Here is a 22,070-nt window from a genome sequence, read left to right on the forward strand (position 1 = left end):
GCAGGGTTTCATATACTTCGGTCAACATGAAATCAAAGTGGACCTTATTTAATTACTTTAAGTGATATATTTTTTGTTTTTTTGTTTGAACTCTTACTCTTCTTTTTTTAAGTGAACAATCCCTTAAAGTCCTCTGTTCTCTGGTCTGCAGGAGTTTTTAGGGAAGCCACGACTAACTTCACCGTGGATGCACAAGCTTTGACTAAAGTTGGTGGGAAACATATTAAAGCGCTTGTGACGAATCCATCAGGTGCTGCTACAGACTGCGTCATCAATGACAATGCAGATGGAACTTACAACGTGGAATACACACCATTTGAGAATGGTATGTCACTGCCCCCTTTGGTACCCGTCCTTAGGATTTTCACGCATCGAAATTTGGAAGATTTTCCAGATGATTATGGAAATAAAACAGGATTTAAAAATTTTATTTTCCAATATAAATTGGGCTGCTTGTTACACAATAATGCTCAGCGTCAACATTCTGAAATGCCATGGATCGCAACTTGCAAAGTTTTCCATTTAAATTCAACACAAATCATTATCCAAGGACAAAGATTATTTACTCTAGCCATCACTGGATGATCTATTGTGAACATGTGTCTTTCATATAGCCTACACAATGAATTTTCAGCTACAAGTATTTCGTTTTATGGTTTGACAGTTTGAATGAAAGACCTATTTAAGGCTATAAACTGAGAATTTGCATAACAAACGTGGCCATTTCTAATCGTTCAGTTTGTGCAGTTACACCAGTTACATACACTAATTGCAAACTCATCAACGTCACTTCATTCTTGAAGTACCTAAACGTTTGTATCTTTGGACTATCAGCTCGTCCTGTGTGTGTGCTTCAGTAAATGGTATATCGCCTTCTTGTGGTCTCCCAACGCTATTACGCCAGATTGTTATTCAGAGTCGAACGGAGGGAATAGGAAAGCACGCAAATTGGGCTTCTAATTTAAATGTCGGCTAATTTTAACATCGATGCCTCAAAGATTGAATTCATTTACAAAGACCTAATGTATATTATGTATTCACTTTCTTGGAAGATGATTGGCATGATTTTGTCTCTCCGCTAAATGTAGGAGTCCACAGTGTGGCGATTCTGTACGATGAGACTCCAGTTCCAAAGAGTCCGTTCCAGGTTGGGGTGGGTGAGGGTTATGACCCCTCACGAGTTAAGGCCAAAGGCCCTGGTCTAGAAGAAGCTCTGACCAACAAACCCAACAAGTTCTCAATTATCACCAGGTGACAAATTTGAGCCATTCAATGAAAAAATTACCATTAGTGACCACAACATCCAGTTCAAAATATCCCAACATGTTCATTTTTATTCATTTAGCTTGAGACAATGCAATTGCTTAGCATTTAAAGACATTCTTTTCCCGAGAGGTTTAAAATTTGATAGAAAATGTACTTTGAATAAAATGACTTGAACCATAATATTTCTATAGATCTTATTCTGTAACTTAACATAGAATAAAATGGTAGAACTTTACCAACTAAACTCTTTTGGTCTGGACAGAGGAGCTGGTATTGGTGGTTTGGGTATCACTGTAGAAGGTCCATCAGAGTCCAAAATGTCCTGTAAAGACAACAAGGATGGTAGCTGTAATGTGGAGTACACCCCATATGTGCCCGGTCTATATGACGTCAACATCACATATGGAGGAGAACACATTCCAGGTACAAATCTGCTTTTTTTTTTTCTTGTGCCACCTTTGGAACCAAAGTGTGGAGTATTTTGTGTGCTGTAGAATTGTTTTCTCTTACAAATCCACTTGAATTATTCCACACATATATTTTCATTAGCATTACATGTGGTAAATTAGATTTATCCTGTATCTTAGGAAAAGCAGGCTACCACGTTCTCCACAGTAGACATTATGGACTCATATTTCATTGAAAACATTTCACCACGCCAAGACCACATAGTTTAATTCTCCCACATAAGAAGCTGTTTCCAGCTTGTTTAAGTCATGCATCCAGAACTTCATACTAAAGAGCAATATTTTACAAGACAACAGGGACAATTGTCAGAAAGTTGATCTGAGTTTTGTCTAATAACCTATTCGTGGTCTAACCAGGCAAGTCTTATTTCGTGTGGTACGGTGTATCATTTCCATCATCTCAAATTCTGTATCGTGTTTAATAGAATTCTGTGATTTGAAATGACACTGATGGAAATTACTTTTTGTAACATTTTGATAAAAAAATGTAAGACTAAGTAGTCTTACTAAGGCTAATTTCATAGATATTTTATGTATCCTGTATACACACAATTACTGTAAACAATATTTTTACACTTTTGGCAAAATTACTGCTTGATTGGAAATAAAGACCAATAAAAATATTCTGCTCACAAGTGAAATTTACCTTAAATACTCTGTTTTCTTCAAACATCACTTGTCTCATATTTCATCTCACGCATTCTCTTCACTGACACTTTTTTTCCAATTATATAACCCTTTAAGCACACATAATGTGCTATCTGGCTAAAAACACGTTAGCTTTCCTGAATCAGATGACTATCGGAAACTATGTAGTACATTGTCCAACGTCATGGAACGCTTAACCAGTTTAATTAGTATTCAGATCGCTGCAACAAGAGGTGGAAGTCATCCAAATATGGGCAGTGAGGATCATTCAATTACATATGGCCACCAGGAGATGGTGCCAATGACATGAGGCAGACTGAATGATGACTCAAATGACACAGAATGGAACTGAATGAGATCTCGTTACTCATACTTGCATGCTTTGGAGAGAGAGAGAGCATACCTTTAGTCATTGTTGTGTAATTAGTTCTTATGTACAATTATTATGTTTTATGTACAATTATTATGTTTATTTGTTTGTAAATGTTTTTGGACACTAATTATAAATTAATTATTTTATGCTATAACTTTTTTGATTGCTTTGTCAAATTAACACAAAAGTGTACTTTGTTTCAGGTGACATGATTGGGAAAACATAAGCAGTTTTTTGGAGCTACCTTATTTACAGCCTGAGATATAATATTAATAAAATTTTCATATTAATGAAAATAAAAAGGTTTTTTTTTTTCTTCAATTTTTTAGGCTGAGAGTCTCAGAATGCATCTAAAAATCGGAAACTTTTTCTTTAAAACGATACCACTAATAATAACTATATGATATTAATGATAACACTTGACCCTCCTTGTTTTGTTGTCATCATAACACAAGTTATGTCTTTTAATTTTGTGTATGCCACTGAAATAAAAACACCCTCAGAGCTTAAAGGGTTAACAACAAGTGCACCAACTTAAAAAAAAAAAAAAAAAAAAAAACTTTATTAGGGGCAAAATTATTTGATATGATGGAAATTATGCCACAACTGTGGTAAAGTTTATTGAAATAATTTTCTCCCAATGAATGGTGAAATGGTGTGTTTTTACTCATCATAAACATGTCGTCATTTTTATGTTTTTTTAATTTTATATTGAAAGTGTGGCTAAAAGGATAAAACAATGAATCTATACATAAGGCAATTGAAAAGGACCAAAAATAATTTATGAAAGCCTGGTTTAAAATGTTTTGTTAATTTGACCTTTATATAACAAAAAGAAAAAAGTTGTAATCTGTTGAAATGAAATGAATTTGAAGAAACACCCTTTTGTTTGCTCTGCAGGAAGCCCATTTAAGGTACCAGTGAAGGATGTTGTGGACTCCAGTAAGGTGAAGATCTCTGGACCAGGTGTTGGTTCTTCAGTTCGGGCTAAAATTCCTCAGAACTTCACAGTGGACTGCAGTAAATCTGGAGTCGCTTCTCTCTCTGTGTCTGTGACAGGACCCAAAGGTACAAACTCTGTAAACATTTACTCATATGATGCTTGGACAATTTAGACATTTTGGAAATGTCTACTAGTCAACTGCGTATTTATTTGTGTACAGTGCATACTACAAACTGTACTAGTAGTATAGAGGTATGCCATTCTTAACATACCCTTTGAAGGCCGTGAATGACCACAAATGGGTTGTTGCAGGGGTGGCCGAAACAGTTGACATCAAAGACAATGGAGATGGCACACACACTGTTGCCTACACCCCATCTGTTGAGGGTCCTTATTCTGTCGCAGTCAAGTACGCAGATGAGGAAATTCCACGCAGGTATTCAAAAAAATCCTGATTCTGAGATTTACTCACTTGATTTTTCACTCTGTGTGACTGCTACTGTTACTCCCTAATTCTTAAAATATATTTTTCAGTCCATTCAAACTTCGTGTTCTGCCCACTCACGATGCCAGTAAAGTGCGTGCCAGCGGCCCAGGGCTGACCACAGGCGTCCCCGCCAGTTTTCCAGTGGAGTTCACCATCGATGCCAAGGATGCTGGCGAGGGCCAATTGTCAGTGCAGATTACCGTGAGTACTGTTAAACATTGAATGTTGTCTTTTCCTTGTGGACTGAAGACTAGGATTAATGTTTGAATGTTTCCGATAGTTATAAATGTGTTTTTTTGAGGTTGTATTAAAGTGAAAGTGAATCGGAATATGGTTTCGATTAGGCTACGGACTATAAATCACTTTGGGTTTGATCTGACAGTCATGGGCTTAGAATGGAAAAGATGGATAAATATCCACTAGTATCACATAGAGCATATTGCAAAATGTGTCTTTGCACATCCGCTTTCCTGGATACAGCATGTTTTTTTTTTTTTACATTTGAGTAATTTCTGCTCTAGTTATCCAAGTTTAGCTCAAGATCCAACATAGCCTTTTTTTTTACTCAAACTACAAAAACATACATCAAGATCAACAATAAGGATTTTCATGCTTGTTCAATATAGTAGTTAACGTTTTGGGTAACACTTTACAATACGGGTGCAATAATAAGCATTAATTCATGCTTAACTAATGCACCGATAATATTATAATAAATAGAGTTAATGTATGACTCATGATTAACTAAGCCATTCATTGCCACATCAGCAACTAATAAAGAGTCTGTCTGATTAATATATTAAGTCATATATGAATTGTTAATATATGTATGAATAAATGTTATTAAATAACGTATTATATGAACTAATAGTGTTAATTAATGTGTTGATTTCCACAATGAACTGAAGCCATGTATTTGAACTTCCCAATACAGACATGCTTAATGCATTATTACTGCAAATTCTGTGTTTATTACAACAATTACTTATTGAGGTACATGACTATTAACTCAATAAGTAAAGTCATAACATGATGATATCTTAGAAACCATGAAGTTTAATAATTCATTAAAACAAATGCAGATACAGCCAAAGTATTGCCTAAAATGTCATGACTTGAGAACTCATTTATCATTAATGACCATCATTGGACTTTATAAAAGCTGTTTATTTAATATCGGTTTCCAAAGAAATAGTCTCACTACAGAAAAAAATGAATGCAGAGATAGAGATATACAAAATATCACATATACATATGTATATCTCATTTTTGTAATTAACACATGTATTTGCAGTAATTAAGCATGTATTAATGCATATTAGTGCACCGTATTGGGTGAAAGTTCAAATACATGGCTTCAGCTCATTGTGGTAATTAACACATTAATTAACACTATTAGCTCATATAATAAGTTAGGGAATGAATCCATGATGACACATTTAATTAATAGGAATTCATATATGACTTAATATATTAATCAGACAGACTTTATTATTTGCTGATGTGGCAATGAATGGCTTTGTTAATACATGACTCATGTATTAACACATTAGTTAAGCATGAATTAATGCTTATTAATGCACCTGTATTGCAAAAGTGTTTCCAAGCTTTGTACGTGTCCCACCACAAAAACAAAAATAATTATTTGAGTAGAAGTAATCTACGGAGCTTCTACCTGAAATTAGTTTAGCATTCTTTCGTAATAGCTTTATCCATTGCTTATCAAAATTACAATTTGTTTTACTACAGTAGCTATAGTTGAACTATTGCATTTGTTGTTAAATCATAACTACACAATTTACCATAGTTTTAATAAATACTTATTTTAGTGATTTATATTTGTATTAAAACCATTGTAATGATACATGGGGGAAAACTATGATGGTGAATATCATAATAAATAAATAAAAACACACCCTTTTATTAAATTAACCATGGTTTTACTATAGTAAAACTGCAGTAACCTTGACTGTATTAACCATGTTTCTTCTGGTCAGGAACCATGGTTTTGAAAACAAAAATGTGCCACAGTTTTATTGTAGTAAAACTTCAGTATAATTTTACTATAGTAAAATGGAGGTAACCATCTAATTTACATTTTTTTAGTAGAATGATTGATTTTATTACCAGTTTTGGTTTTCTTGTATTAAATTATTAATATTATACATTTTCTTGTTATGATTTACTAAAAATACCATTATGAATGTTTACAGTAGTAAAACATGGTTCATTTTCATTACAAATCTATTGCATGGGAACACAAACCTTATTTTGATGGAACACAAATATTGTGTGAGAATGCAAATATATTTCATAACATTAATTCACTCTCTGTCCACTAAGGGGCTCCATAATAATTTCAACTAAAGAGCTTTTTTTGGGGGGGGGGGTTGTTTTCGTTTGTTTGTTTTACAAAAAAAGCTGAGAGGTATCTTTTTGTTATAAGCTATAATTAAATAATTTCTTTGCTGAAAAAACTATTCAAATGTAATCCCGTCACATTGCTGGTAGTTTATCATTTTCTATCCCAATATAACTGATGCTTTCTGTCACAAATCATTCTTGAAATTTCACAAAAACAGCAATTTAGCTGCTCGATAACATCAGAAAATAAAGTTTGTCACAGTGTCTTCAACAGCGCGGCCTGTCACTTTTTCAGGTCACTCGAGAGTTGCGCTATTTGATTTTTCATGTTTTTCAGGACCAGGACGGTAAACCCAAGAAACCCAACATTCATGATAATCGGGATGGAACCTACAAAGTGTCTTATGTGCCCGACAAGGTGGGCCGTTACACTATTGTCATCAAATATGGCGGTGATGAGATTCCAACTTCTCCGTATCGGGTGCGAGCGACCTCTACAGGCGACGCCAGCAAGTGTACAGTCACTGGTATGTACAGATGTTAACAGTGCAGAATGGCCATTTTACTATCTCTGTAAATATGCTCTTCCTGCTTTAAACTCGTAAGTGGCGCTAAAAACAAGATATAACCATTTCTATAGGCAAGAGCTGAATTTTGTTGCATTATTTGCAACTTAACTATGCTAATGTTAAATTCATGCGCTATAACTTGAATGCTGATTTGATTTTACAAATAAATGTAAAAATTATAACAATGTTTATAATAGTATCAACTCTCACCAGGGTTTGATTGTTAACCTGACGCACTTTGGGGTCCGATCAGGGGCGGACTGGCCATCGGGAGCACCGGGCCGATTTCTCTTCCCAGTCCACCCCTGACTCTCACTTTCTTCACACTTAACAAACATGCAAAACATCTTCCATCGCACCACCTGGCAGTGATTTTGAGCAGTGCGATTAAAATGTAAAGTGTTACTGCGGTGGTAATATTGGTCTGGTACCTACTGTAGAAACGTACTTTAAAACCTAATTTAAATTCAACATAAAAACCAAATTTCCCACAGTTTACTTGCGTAAAAACTGACACAATATTTAATAAAACTTTAAAGCTATGAAATTACTTTTCGGCTGACGTCTATTTAGACATTGTTTTATATTTTAAAATGGTACTGCAGCCATTTTAAGACTTGCCACAGTCATTTAATATTGGCTATTGTTTATGTAATAAATGTTGCGGCAAGAATAGAAAATAATGATTCATTAAAGAAAATTGATCATCCACAATCGACTGCAAACTCGAATTCAGGTCTGGTTTTGTTCTGGATGAGCAGCTTTTCATAATCCAATAAAGTCCCAGTGGATAAAGTTCTGTCCCACATATTCTTTTAGAATATTGTTTCACTGAAATGCGTCACATTACGGAAGTAAAATGGTTGCTAATACAGTTTCACACTGAATTTAAAGGCTTATTAAATGAGAACTTATTTCCATTTGGCAGGAAAGTACTTTTGGAAGTTCGGTCTAAATAAAAACCAAAATGGTTCATATTACTAGCTTGTTTTTAAAAATGGGCCAACACAAACATAACTGACTTTTAACATTTGAGATTGTTACGGTGTCAAAGTTGTACTTTTTAAAAGTTAAGCAAAAACACACCAAGGGAAAATTATGTTGTGTGGGGGTGAAAAGATCTCCAAAATGAAATCCCCTTGACAAATTTTCACCAATCCATTCATCATAGACAAACATCTGATCCATGTTCTCCAGGTCCTGGCATCGGGCCGACCATCGGCATCGGAGAGGAGGTCGGATTCGTGGTGAACACAAAAGGTGCAGGCAAAGGAAAAGTCTCCTGTATCGTGGTCACTCCCGACGGAACTGAAGTGGAAGCTGATGTCATAGAGAACGAAGACGGGACCTTTGACATCTTCTACACGGCACCTAAACCTGGGACATACGTTATTTACGTGCGGTTTGGAGGAGAGAACATTCCCAAGAGTCCTTTCAAAGTCACGGTGAGAAGCAGACGGTGATAACGTCATCTCTGTTGTTAGTGAAGAGGAAACCCTTCCTCAAAACGTGGATTTTTAAAGGTTCAGCACTTTGTGTCATCAGATCTTTATTTGGAGTTCATTTAACGAGCTCTTAGGGGATCTGACTGGATTAAGCCTTCATTTCTTTGCATTATCAAGACAAATGATGGCATTGTTTTCCAGAACATATTATGTTAATGTTTTCATATCATGTAACATTGTGGATATGGGTTTGATTTAGGCCCGAAGCATACTCTGTACAAGTACACAAGCACGATTTTGCAAGCTGTTGCATTCCAAAATGTGTTTCAGATCAACTGTTGTCGTCATGGGGGAGCTGCTTATAGAGAATCGTATATCGCTAGCTACATCAGTAACACACCTCCCTAAAATACAAGTATCAATATATTCGTGCATAGTTAAGCCGTGTACACTGTTTAAAGTTTTCTATCTAATCTAAGACAAGTTTTAGGCATAAAGATCTCTTCGTAGAGCAAAATTGTCAGTCTTTGATCGCTTGTCATCAACGTTGACCGATAAATTGCCTTTACAATGAAAATTATGTCCCTCCTCCTACGAAGACTGAATGAGATGAAACACCCAGTCAATGCTGTCAATCGGGACCAAAGTCTATGGCTACGATGTGAATCGTAAAGTTGCGCCCTGGCTTTTACCCGAGATATCGCGGTGATCATATCGTACAGTCTGAGATGCGACAATTGTACAAGATGATAAAATCGTTCAGTGCGTGCACGACTTTAGAATAGCAAAGTAAATGTTCTTATCAACTTTTGTTTCATTTGTTTCTTTTTGTATACTAAACTATTTTGGCAATGTTGCGTCACAACTTCCGATATAAGACCTGGATGCCTAGGGCTGGATATCGAAACGGATTTCCTGATTTGGCTCTGATTCACAAGCTCTCTGTACTAATTGGTTCAAATTTCGATTGGATTATAATTAATTGGGGTATATTTAAGTTAGAGTATAATGTCCATTTGCTTGCATACGAAAGCAGTTGGATGATTCTCAATACCAATTTGAGTAAACATTGTTTCATGTTCTCAAGTAATTATCCAAGACTAGTAAACAATCAGTCTTGAAATAAGAACAAAGAAACCATTTAAAACAAGAGATCAAAGATATACATTAAGAAAACAGTGCTGGATGTTTTTAACAACCGTATGAAGTATTCGTTCAGATAGTAATGAAATGTAGCATAAAACTACTTGCATTACTAGTCCTCATTGCATGATTATAATACATGAATACTTTTAAAGCTGTTCATGTTATCCAGCCAAGAGCTGCGAGTGGTTTTCTCATTAATGTTGTTTTATATTAACGACATACTAGTCAGCGGCAGGTCCATTTAAGCTGCATTTACACTTCAAGTCTGATACATTCACTTTAGACATAAATGACTGTGCTTGCATAAATATCTCACCAAGATGGGAATTTTCACAGAATTTTGAAGTTTATTTTACTGTTCAACCAGTCTGGTCAAGTGTAATTGACATAATAAACACTCATGGGAAAGGTCACGAAATGCAGATCATGATTTTATTCCCATTCAGCCCTACTGAAGCCAAACCAGTTGAAAATCACAGGTGTAGAGCATGTTTCTGGCCTGATTGTTCTTCTTAAATGTCATTTTCATACATATGATTTCCCCAGGCAACAGATGAAGTTCCCATGGTGCAACAGTCGTCAGTGCAACAGACAAAGACAGCACCAGGCGTCGGCTTCCAGCCCTGGGTACAAACTTACATGTCTCGTCCCTCTTTCTCATAGTGGACACCCAGTCACTCCACCGCCGTCAACACTCACACTTTTTTTTTTTCAGCCTTTGCATTGAGCTACGGCATCCTGACCGCAAACACGCATCACCTGTCATCTCTTTGTCCTTTCATTTGTGTTGGTCACTCATTTTCACCCTCTTCTCTCTTGTCTGATAGTGTAAGGGATTTCCATTGGGTTCTGCCTCGTTTGGAACAATCAAGCATTGTTCTGTGTAGGAAGTGGTTGGGATGGATAGCCATGGTGTCGCTCTCTCTCGCGCTCTCTCTCGCGCTCTCTCTCGCGCTCTCTCTCGCGCTCTCTCTCGCGCTCTGTCTCGCTGTGAATTTAGACTATTTTATTGATGAAAGAAACTGAGGTGATACCCAAGGGATTTTTCCCAACGCTATATTTTGTTTCCAACCTCATGTCGAAGAATGTCAAAAAAAAAAAGATTTGTAAATAAATCAGTAAATGTTATATATTTAAATGTACTACAATATAATATGTCAATAATTAGAAACAGTATTTAAAATGAATAAGGAGCTGTAAATAAATACTAATACAATAAATTGGAAAAATTTACATTTATTCAATAAATATATTTTATTATCAGATGTATTTTGTGTTGAAACTTGGCATGCCAGTGATACAGAGCAACTCACAAGCCGCTAAGATGTCAGTTTTTCACACATTGCTTTCTGTCATAAATTAAAGTCTTTTAAAAATTGATGTAATTTATTCCTACTGCCATCATTTGTTGATTTGAATACAGTCGCTAGCATGTCGTACACCGATCAGCCACAGCATTAAAACCTCCTGCCTAATATTGTGCAGGTCCCCTTCGTGCCACCAAAACATCATCAACCATCATCTCAGAACAGCATTCTGACATTATATTCTTCTCAGCACAATTGTACAGAGTGGTTATCTGAGTTACTGTAGACTTTATCAGTTCAAATCAGCCCGTCTGGCAGCAACAATCATCCATGTGATTTATCTAATCAGCCAATCATGTGGCAGCAGTGCGGAGCATAAAATCATGCAGATACGAGTCTGGAGCTTCAGTTAACGTTCACATTAACCATCAGAATGGGGAAAAATTGTATCTCTGTGATTGAGCCTGGCCTGATTGTTGGTGCCAGATGGGCTGGTTTGAACTGACAAAGTCTACGGTAACTCGGATAACCGCTCTGTACGATTGTAGTGAGAAGAACATCATTTCTGAATACTATTCTGAGATCTTTCTGCGCACGAGGGGGATCTACACAATATTAGGCAGGTGGTTTTAATGTTGTGGCTGATCAGTGTGCATTACTATCCATCTATTTACAGAATGCTCAAATTAGAAGATGTCAGAACATGTTTTGTTTTATAATCTTTATCATTTCTGTTTTTCTCAGGTGTCTTATGGTTTGAGGTGTTTTTCTACATCATTCTCTTTTCCAGAATGTCAGATAACAGAACTCATAACTTTGCTTTGTCAGGTCTGCTGTGGGCGATCACGGTTTATCACAGTCTTCCTGTCCTGTCTGTTCTCCTGGTCTAACGCACATTTGCGCTGTGGCTGAATCACTATGATCTAAACCGCTTTTCTCCTCTTCAGCTTTGTTGCTTTCAGGATCACACAGAAAAAAGTGAAAATGTTTGCAGATTTTATGGGAACATTTTGTACCGTCTCAATTATTCAAATTTCTATTGGCTGCCTCACAGGTTACGGATGGTGCATATATTCCTGCGAACAGTGTGAATGGAACGGGATACAGACCTTTTGATATGGTGATTCCATTTACGTTGAGCAAGGGTGAAATCACAGGTGAGATATTTCAAGAGGACTGGTTAAGAAAACATTGCAATGTTCGGTTTTTGTTACACTAGTTCTGCAGATCTATCTATTTATTTGTTTATTTAAGGGTACTGTATTTGACATTTTAATTTAAATAAAATTCAAATTTTTATATTATATCAATATAAGACATTTAATATTGGCCATATTTCATCCTAATTAGTTTAAATAATAAAACAAATTCACATTTTATTATTTTATATTTCAAAATGTATCACTGCTAATTTTAATACTAACAAAAAATGTGTTCAGACAGGATGATTTTCATTACTTAAAAAAAAATCATAATGATCCTAAAGGTGCTATATGTAATATTTTTACTTTACTAAATCATAAAATGACCATATGTCATTCGAGTATTAGGAAACATGCTAAGGTTTATTCTCCGATAATAATGCTTCAGCCAGTTTATTCTACTTTGAAGTTTCCATTCCGGGCCGGAATTTCTGTTCATTTTTGCCTGTGTGATCCCGTCCACTGCCCACTCACCAATAGTATTTCGACACTGCCGGGTTGCCAGATTTGAACAAGTTTGCAGGCAAACAATACTGGATCAGAGATAACAGATTCCACCTGACCTAAAAAGCCTCGCCATCTGTCTAAAAACCATCATGACCAGAGGGGCAGTAAAACTAGGATAAATATTGGAGATGTGTTTGGAAGATGGAGATGACTTTAAGCCCAGAAATCCTTTAAAAAGGATGCGGAGTTGGCTAATTTGCATGCCAACATTCTGGCTTCGAGTCTGGGGCGGGGCAGACAACTCTCCAAAAGTTTGAATTTGGACTGCAGTACCCATTTCAAACACTTATTGTCAATCTTACATATAGCATCTTAAAATAGGGTTATTTATATAATATAATAATAGGCTAAAATAGACCCATATTTGATATAATAATATAATACATTATATTATATATTACGGTCCATATTTCACCTCCAAAGTCAGCCCAAAAAAAAAGAAAAGAAATCATGTTTTGCAAAATAAAATACAATTTTTACATTATTAAAAAAAATTAACAACTGGATATTTGGCTTGTTTTGATAGATTTGCAGCACAAGTAAATGTATTTTATTTAAGGGTAGTACTGGATTTAATTTTATTATTATTGTTTTTTAATATAAAGGAAAATGAATGGAAAAACAATGCTGATATTGTAATAAAAAAACGACTCGTTACTATAATAGATTTTCATTACGGTATTACAAAAATAATGTCACTGTGTGAAAAGTCATAATGATCCTTATTAATAATAATAATAATAAAAATAAACTGGTTAAAAAAGGCCCATATTCTATATAATAATAATAATAATAATAATAATAATAATAATAATAATAATAAAACCAATACATATTATTTTACATGGTGTATTTCAGCCAAAAATCACCCCCCCCATAAAAGAACAAAAATGACAGGTTTTGTAACACTAGTGATGCAAATCTTTCATTTTTTTCTATTTATTTGTTTTTGGGATGAAATATGACCCGGACATGTTCTTGACATGCTTCATGTGATTCGCACATAAAGTATAATAAAATTGTTAACCTGTTCATCTTCAGTAATACTTACAGTAGATAAACCTTTTAAATCAGGTGGTATTATGAACAAAAGTTTAGTTTTTTATTATTGTTATTAACCAAGATTAATAAATGCTGAATATTATTGTTCATTGTTCGTTCATGCTGCCTAATGCATTTACTGATGTTAACAAATAGATCCTTTATTGTAAAGTTTTACTGATGCTTCATTAAAACCTGACCCATAATATTTATTTTTCAGGAGAAGTTCACATGCCATCAGGTAAGACAGCCCAGCCCGAGATCATCGACAACAAAGACGGAACCGTGACCGTGAAATACTCTCCAACAGAAGCCGGACTTCACGAGATGCACATCAAATATAACGGCACACACATTCCAGGTCCGAGTCTAAAACCCTTCACACGATCTGATCTGCTTAAAGATTTCTATATCTGTTTTACACACAAATGTATTGACTTCCACTGAATGAAGAAAATCATACAGGATTGGGATGAGGTGCGAGTAAATGAGTAAATGATGACAGAATTTTTATTTTTGGGAGAACTATTTCTTTAAAGCCACTGGAACATGGTATATCAACTCTCCCCTGCTTAAGTGAGTCATCTTAATGATAAATTGCCTGTCAGGAGTTTTTTTGTTTGGTTTTGTCCCAGAGTTGTAGACCATTGGAGAGATTCACCTTTGAATAGATTTGTAAGTTAACTGAGGGCGGACACACAAAATCACTTGGGCTGATTTATGTCTGGTGGTGAAAGAGATCTCTTGGGTGACATCAGCTCTGTGGAATCTGTGTTCCTCACAGTCATGTTTGGGGCTGTTGTGTTGGGTTCAGATCCTCATGTAGGTGCTTGTTTTATGGCTGGAGTTTCATGTTTTCCAGTTGCTGGTTTAGTGCCATTATAAACTCTGTAAATATAACACTAGTGTGATAGTCAAGCCTCATCCAATGGCTTTATTTGTCTATAGAAAAGGAGGAATGGGTTATGTAGTCGAGGAGTGTTCACTGGCTCATGAGGATATCCTGTTAACAATAATTAAAATGCATTGTTTCCAGACGTGATGATTTAATACTGTATTACAAAAATAATCACAATGCAAAAATAGTCATAATGATTCTAAATTAGGCGCTTTCTTTACTGTATGTATGCATGTATGGTGGTGGCCAAAAATATTTGCACCCTTGGTAAATATGAGCAAAGAAGGCTGTGAAAAATGTCTTTTATTGTTTATCCTCCTGATCTTTCATTTCAAAATATTCACAAACATATATCCTCTAATGATATCAAACAATAGCAAATACAACAAGTTCTCTCAAACTTTTTTTCAAATATATGTGTGGGACAATTTTTGGCACCGCTAGAAATTCATGAGAGTAAAATGTATCTGAAGTGTGTTCCCATTCATATTTTACATTTATTTAGTGCACTTGGGTGACTTGGAACGATTTTCAGCCATAACTTCCTGTTTCACAGATATATCAATATGAGGTAACACACAAGCCAAATTCCCTTAATCATCAATCACAGTGGGTAAGACCAAAGAATATTAGTTCTGAAGTTGTTGAGCTGCACAAAATGGGAAGTGGCTATAAGAAAATGGCTAAATCATTGAAGATGCCCATTTCCACCATCAGAGCAATAATTAACATGTTCCAATCGACTTGGAAGAGGAAGTGTGTCTATATTGTTTCCAAACACTGTGATTGGTTTGAGTGGCCAAAAATTCTCCTAGGATCGCAGCTGGAGAATTTTAAAAATGTGTTGGGTCTTGGGGTCAGAAAGTCTCCAAATCTACAATCACAGACATAATCTATATCATCGCAAGTTGTTTGGGAGGGTTTCAAGAAAAAAGCCTCTGCTGTCATCCAACAACAATCTCAAGCATCTTCAGTTTTCCAGACACTACTAGAGCTTCAAATGGGACCGGGTTCTGTGGTCAGATAAAACAGAAATGGAGGTTTTTGCAGTAAATGCCAGAGATGAGTTTGGCGCTCACGGAGAGGTAGCTATATGAAAAGTACCTCATGGCCACGGTTCAATATGGTGGTGGATCTTTAACGCTGTGGGGCTATTTTTATGCCAAAGGTCAATTACATAAACCTACAGTCCATACCCCATAATGACACAAAATAACAATGGTGGACAACCATTTTCAGGTCTCTCCAGAGATGTTTGGATTGGGTTCAAGTCCCGGCTCTGGCTGGGCCACTCAAGGACTTTCACAGGGTTGTCCCGAAGCCACTCTTGCGTTCTCTTGGCTGTGTGCTTAGGGTCATTGTCCTGTTGGAAGATGAACCTTTGGCCCAGTCTGAGGTCCTAAGCGCTCTGGACCAGGTTTTCATTAAGGATATCTCTGCGTTTATCTTTCCTTCAACCCTGACCAGTCCCCTGGTCCCTGGCGCTAAAAAACACCCCCACAGCATGATGCCACCACCACCATGCTTCACCGTTGGGATGGTATTGTGCAGGCGATGAGCAGTGCCTGATTTCCTCCAGACATAATCCTTGGAGGCCAATTGGGGCCAAACAGTTCAATCTTCGTTTCATCAGACCAGAGAATCTTGTTTCTCACAGTCTGCACCAATAGAAAAAATATATATATATATACTGTACACACACACTCGCAGCTCTAGACAAACAACCTCTTTGAAGAATTGAAGTTCTCAAAACATTCATGTTTGGCATGCTGCTTCTCCCTCATTATCATTGTATTTTTCTCTATGGTACGCAGGCTACATTGTATGTATTTTCAGTCTGTCATTTGTTTTCCTACCAGAGAGTCCTCTGCAATTCTACGTCAACAATGCAAATAGCCCCAACGTGACCGCTTATGGACCGGGTCTTGTGTACGGCATCGCCAATAAAACTGCCATGTTCACCATCTACACTGAAGATGCGTCTGAAGGTCTGTACTGTCGGTTTGGTATTTAGCTGCACAACTTTTCACGCAAGTTTGTAAAGTGAATTGAATGCAAACTGCTTGTTGTCATTTCAGGTGGTCTTGACTTGGCCATTGAAGGTCCGTCTAAAGCCGAGATCAGTTGTGTCGACAACAAAGATGGAACTTGCACCGTTACATACCTGCCCACACTTTCTGGAGACTACAAGATACTCGTCCGATACAATGAGAAACATATCTCAGGAAGTCCCTTCACAGCCAGAATCACAGGTAAGACTTGAACACACTGTGGTCCAGATTACGCGGGCCTTATCTTTACAAAATAACTCACGTTGCCTCGGCCAAATAATACTATTGATTGCTCTAGTTAATCCTAAATCGTATGTTTCTTCAGCTATTGGCACTTTTTTGACACTAAATATCCTACAATGGATGTACTGTACATGCATCCCAACATTTGTAATAAAAGAAAGACATCTCCGTCACATGTCATAATAATGTATTTAGTTTGTATTCTGTGAAAATAACATTCCAAAACATGCTTTGTTCTCCAAATACACACACATGTGATATTTTCACTTATGTTTCTCATGATCTTTAAAAACTTCTGGTAAAGTTTAGGATTAAAGATTTCACATTTGTTTTGTAGAAAATATATATATAAAATAAGAACGAGATATTGTTTTTCTTATTGATTTTTTTTTCTTATATATTTTACATTTAAAAAAATAAATAAATAAATTGTATTAAATGGCGTCAACTTTGTCTTGCTGAGGTAAATATTTAAGCTAGCATGTTATGAGCCCTAAATGCAAACAAATATTTTAACTTTTTTATTTGCATATGACATTAAATGTAAAATATTGTACTTTCAAGTGATATTTGCCTTGATTTCTTGAATTTGCAATTTAATTTTTCAATCAGTCTGAGATTTATTATAAGGGCTCGTTTAAGGACGCGTCAATGTACACCTGCGTCAGACGGATGCTTTTGGAGCATCTCAATTTGTCACACTTTGCGTCACAAGCATAAAATGTTTAGGTCCTGTCTCGGGTTAAACATAATTTAATAGTTTAGAAGTTGGTTTGTTCTCTGTAAAAGCTGCATGTTGCCTATACCGCTGGTTTCGATTCCTGCCCCCTGGAGAAAACAGGTGGTACCTCAAGTTAAATTGCTTGGGATTCTTCCTTATTCCGGTCCAGGGACATGATTAATTGCGTAACATTTTTTTCAACAAGTAATTTTTTTATATAATTAATCGCACTGAATAAACACGTTAAATCGACCTAATTTTAATGATGGATTTTCTAGTTTTAAGATTGAAAGAGTCTCAAACAAGGATACAATCCTTAATAAAATGCAAATCTAATAAAATGGCTTTGAATATATACATTTGAACAGTAGAAAAAATTGAATATGAATGGTAAAATGTTTTCAAAACTTTAAAAGTAGAAATCTGTTTTTCTAAAAATCACCCCATGGGACAAACATTTTTCTAGTTGAAGAAACACCTTTTACATATGCATTTTGTGTTGGTTTGATTTTGGTTTTTGCAGAAGATAACAAGAGAAAGTCTCAGGTAAAACTCGGCTCAGCTGCAGATTTCTCTCTGGACATCAACGAGACGGACCTCAGTCTTCTCACAGCAAGTATCAAAGCCCCTTCAGGCCACGATGAACCCTGTCTGCTCAAGAGACAACCCAACAACCACATCGGTACGTTTGAATCTTACAATCTCTACACTAATTCAATCAACCATGAACTCTTTTGATCATGCATGGTTTCCATCTCTTCAGGCATCTCTTTCATCCCGAGAGAGGTTGGAGAGCACCTGGTGAGCATCAAGAAGAATGGTCGTCATGTTGTAAACAGTCCCATCACCATCATGGTGGTCCAGTCAGAGATTGGAGACGCCAGCAGGGTGAAGGTCTTCGGTCAAGGACTGGTGGAGGGACGCACGTTTGAGATGTCGGACTTTGTAGTGGACACGAGGGAAGCTGGTGAGAGACACATTCCTTGTGTTTTCGTTGAGTTTCATTAATTATTTCTTATATCAGCTGTCTTCCTTGTGCTAAATAGGTGACATGATGCTAGAAACATCTATTGCTATTACACATTAACATCATGACGGCGAGCTTTGCAAGGGCACACGCCACTCACATTTTAAGATGTTTTTAAGTCCATATCTGTAGCCTTGATCTTAGTAAGGAACTCCAGATGGCAATCAAACTAGGCCTTGTTTTTCATACTAACATAAACTAAACTTGATTGATTTCCAAAAAACAGGTTATAGAGAAGTTTCCCACAAATATAAAAGCTTCAAACGTGAGATCAGGTAGTTCCCCGTCATTCCTCAACAATGAGGCAAGCTTTCTCATGTAAACGTTGCAATCAACATTGCACGTTTGAATGTGGGTGGCACTTCTATTCTTTCTAGTTGACAAAGATCAACACAATAGATGGAGAAGATAACTTCTCACTCTCCAGATTCCTTTTTTGCAGCATTTCTAAGGCACACACGTTTCATTATTTTGAACTGCATAAGCACTAAAGTAACCCTTACTGCCAAACGTCTGTTCCTTAATGATGTTTTCAAATTGATTTAATTGGCTCGTAAGAAACCCAAACAAGTTTTGAAGAGTGGCTCAAGGGTAGAAATGAGAATGAAAATGGACTTTAATTGGTACCAAAGCATTTCTCAAACACGTTAACAATTTCACAATTACCTGAGGAACATCAAATACTCTCACAATTAGTCCTAATAAGTACCACAGATCCACCTTTTTCAACTTTACATGGTAAGCCATGTACATTTAAAAAAATTAGGTTTTGATTTTATTTATTTTTAAATACACCTATACATTACAAGTCAAATGTTTGACACGCTAAACTGAATTTTCTGTTTCTCATGATCTTAAACCTTTTTATCTATAGGCTAATGAGGTCTAAAGGCTTGAAATGAGATTTGTTGACATAGGTTATGTTCGTAGGTTATGGCGGCTTGGCGTTGTCCATCGAGGGTCCCAGTAAAGTGGACATACAGACAGAAGACATGGAAGACAGCACCTGTGGTGTCTCGTATTGTCCTACTGAACCAGGAACCTACATGGTGTCCATCAGATTTGCGGAGGAGCATGTTCCAGGTATGATCCAATACATGAAACCGGTTACTTGCCTGTTCGTAGCACATAACCTGCTTTACACTGATGAGCCAAAACATTATGACCACTCACAGGTGAAGTGAATAATGTTGATCATCTCTTAACAAGGTCACATGTCAAGGTTTGGATAGATTAGATGGTAAGCAAACAATCAGTTCTGGTAGTTAACGTGTTGAATGCAGGAGAATTGGGCCGGAGTAAAGACCTGAGTGACTTTGACCAAGTCGTCTGGCCATAACAATTTGGCCCTTGTCAGAGAATCTCTGAAATGGCGAGGCTTGTGGGGTGCTCCCGGTCAGCAGTGGTGAGTACCTACTGACAGTAATGATGACCCATGGTGACCCCTTTCCACCGTCGAAAGCGCCGAAAATGGGCATGCGTACATCGGAACTGGACCTAGGAGCAGTGGAAGAAGGTCCTATGAGTCCCTTTTTCTTTTACATCACATGGACAGCCGTGTATGTGTACTTCGGGAAGTGATGTCATCAGGATGCACTGTGGGAATGCAACGTTCTGCTGAGAAACCCTGGGTCTGGCAATATGACACATGCCACCTACCTAAACATCGTTGCAGACCAGGTACACCCCCTTCATGGCAATGGTATTCCCTGATGGCAGTGGCCTCTTTCAGCAGGATAATGTGCCTTGCCACACTGCACACATTGTTTGGAAATGGTTCGAGGAACATGATGAGTTCAAGGTGTTCCCTGTCCTCCAAATTCCCCAGATCTCACTCCGATTGAGCATCTGTGGGATGTGCTGGACCAACAAGTCCGATCCACGACAGTTCCAAATTCGCAATTTACAGGACTTGAAGAATCTACTGCTAATATCTTTGTACCAGATACCACAGGACACCTTCAGGGGTCTTGTAGAGTCCAAGCCTCGGCGGGTCGGCACTCTTTTGGCGACACGCGGAGGACTAACAGCATATTAGGGAGGTGGTCATAATGTTTTGGCACATCATCAGTGTATGTTCCAAATGTGTTCCAAAGTTTTGACCTCTTCAAAACAGATTTAAACACTTCAGCACATACAGTACTGTATGCAGTTTTAAAATATACTATGTGTAACAGTCTATTATGCATCAGTAAACATTTGAAAGGGTAGTATGCTTCATTGTTTTCTTGTAACTTGTTCAACCTGGTCTCATTGAATCACACAACTATACCACAATTTTAACGTGGTTTAATTTTTCGAAATTAGGTTATTATCACTTACTGCCGTGTTATGTTTAATGAACCTCATTTATAAAAATGTTGTCACGTAATTTTCATGAGATCCTGTCAAGTCCTGTCTAGTTACCAATTATCAACATTTGTGTAAAAATGTCTTGACTGTTAGCTGTCTGATCATATAATAAGTCTTGAAAGAGATTTCACTATTTCATGTGTTTGTGTTCACAGGAAGTCCGTTCAGTGTGAAGGTGACCGGAGAAGGTCGTATCCGTGAGAGCATCACTCGTCGTCAGAAAGCAGCTTCTGTTGCCAGTGTTGGAAGTGTTTGCGATCTGAACCTGAAGATACCAGGTAAGCTGAGAATGTTAATGATGAGAACTGAAATCTCTCTGATTTTTAACCCTTGAATGCAGTTCCGGATCAATTTGACCCATTTAACTTTTAACACTGATTTACATCAACTTAACTTCATGACATTCTCCACACATGTGATTTGGATCTGACAATGTTAAAATTATTAAATTAATGTATTTATTAACGATGCTATAAAATGCTAAGAAATAAGCTGTTACGGATAAGTTTGACTCGGTTCATATAAAGACTTAAGAGATAGCCGTAATATGCTTTAAAACTTGTATTTTAAAATTATGTCCATTTCAAAACGTGATCAACATGACACCAAAGCCTAGAACTATTGGAAAAAATTAGAAACCAATATCAGTAGGTAAATATACAGTATTTGTTCAACCATGATAGAAACAAATGTGTGTAACACACCCCAACACCCAAAACACACATGCACAAGCTAACACGCATACAGTGGCAAGAAAGTATTTTAACTCTGAAATTATCTGCATTTATGTATACATTTGTCTTAAAATCTGGTTTGATGATCATCTAAGTTAGTTATAAACAAACGCAATCAGTTTGCTATAATAACACAAAAATTATATAATGGTTCTTGTACACATTGAATGCATCGTTCAAAATTTCACAGTGTAGGTTGGAAAAAGTATGTGAACCCCTAGACTAATTAATTCATCAAAAGCTAATTAGATATCAGAGTTGGCAAACCTGACATCCAAT

General features: G+C 36.6%; 1 protein-coding gene across 2 annotated transcripts in view; it reads left to right on the top strand.

The window, feature by feature from the left end:
- The window catches only part of LOC127625795 (filamin-B-like), a 99,789-nt gene that overhangs the window by 62,634 nt on the left and 15,085 nt on the right, over positions 1 to 22,070 (top strand). The window contains exons 21-37 of one of the 2 annotated variants that reach the window (XM_052101149.1): positions 152 to 325; positions 1,089 to 1,251; positions 1,529 to 1,689; positions 3,655 to 3,822; positions 4,010 to 4,133; positions 4,232 to 4,385; positions 6,886 to 7,075; positions 8,315 to 8,562; positions 10,255 to 10,335; positions 12,070 to 12,172; positions 13,986 to 14,126; positions 16,523 to 16,651; positions 16,742 to 16,915; positions 18,202 to 18,360; positions 18,442 to 18,645; positions 19,636 to 19,788; positions 21,213 to 21,335. In XM_052101149.1, the coding sequence (XP_051957109.1) occupies positions 152 to 325; positions 1,089 to 1,251; positions 1,529 to 1,689; positions 3,655 to 3,822; positions 4,010 to 4,133; positions 4,232 to 4,385; positions 6,886 to 7,075; positions 8,315 to 8,562; positions 10,255 to 10,335; positions 12,070 to 12,172; positions 13,986 to 14,126; positions 16,523 to 16,651; positions 16,742 to 16,915; positions 18,202 to 18,360; positions 18,442 to 18,645; positions 19,636 to 19,788; positions 21,213 to 21,335 (2,649 nt within the window). The remainder of the gene's footprint in view (positions 1 to 151; positions 326 to 1,088; positions 1,252 to 1,528; positions 1,690 to 3,654; positions 3,823 to 4,009; positions 4,134 to 4,231; positions 4,386 to 6,885; positions 7,076 to 8,314; positions 8,563 to 10,254; positions 10,336 to 12,069; positions 12,173 to 13,985; positions 14,127 to 16,522; positions 16,652 to 16,741; positions 16,916 to 18,201; positions 18,361 to 18,441; positions 18,646 to 19,635; positions 19,789 to 21,212; positions 21,336 to 22,070) is intronic. The other variant, XM_052101150.1, reaches the window with a different exon arrangement.

Source organism: Xyrauchen texanus, chromosome 32, assembly GCF_025860055.1.
Source record: "Xyrauchen texanus isolate HMW12.3.18 chromosome 32, RBS_HiC_50CHRs, whole genome shotgun sequence".
NCBI lineage: Eukaryota > Metazoa > Chordata > Actinopteri > Cypriniformes > Catostomidae > Xyrauchen > Xyrauchen texanus.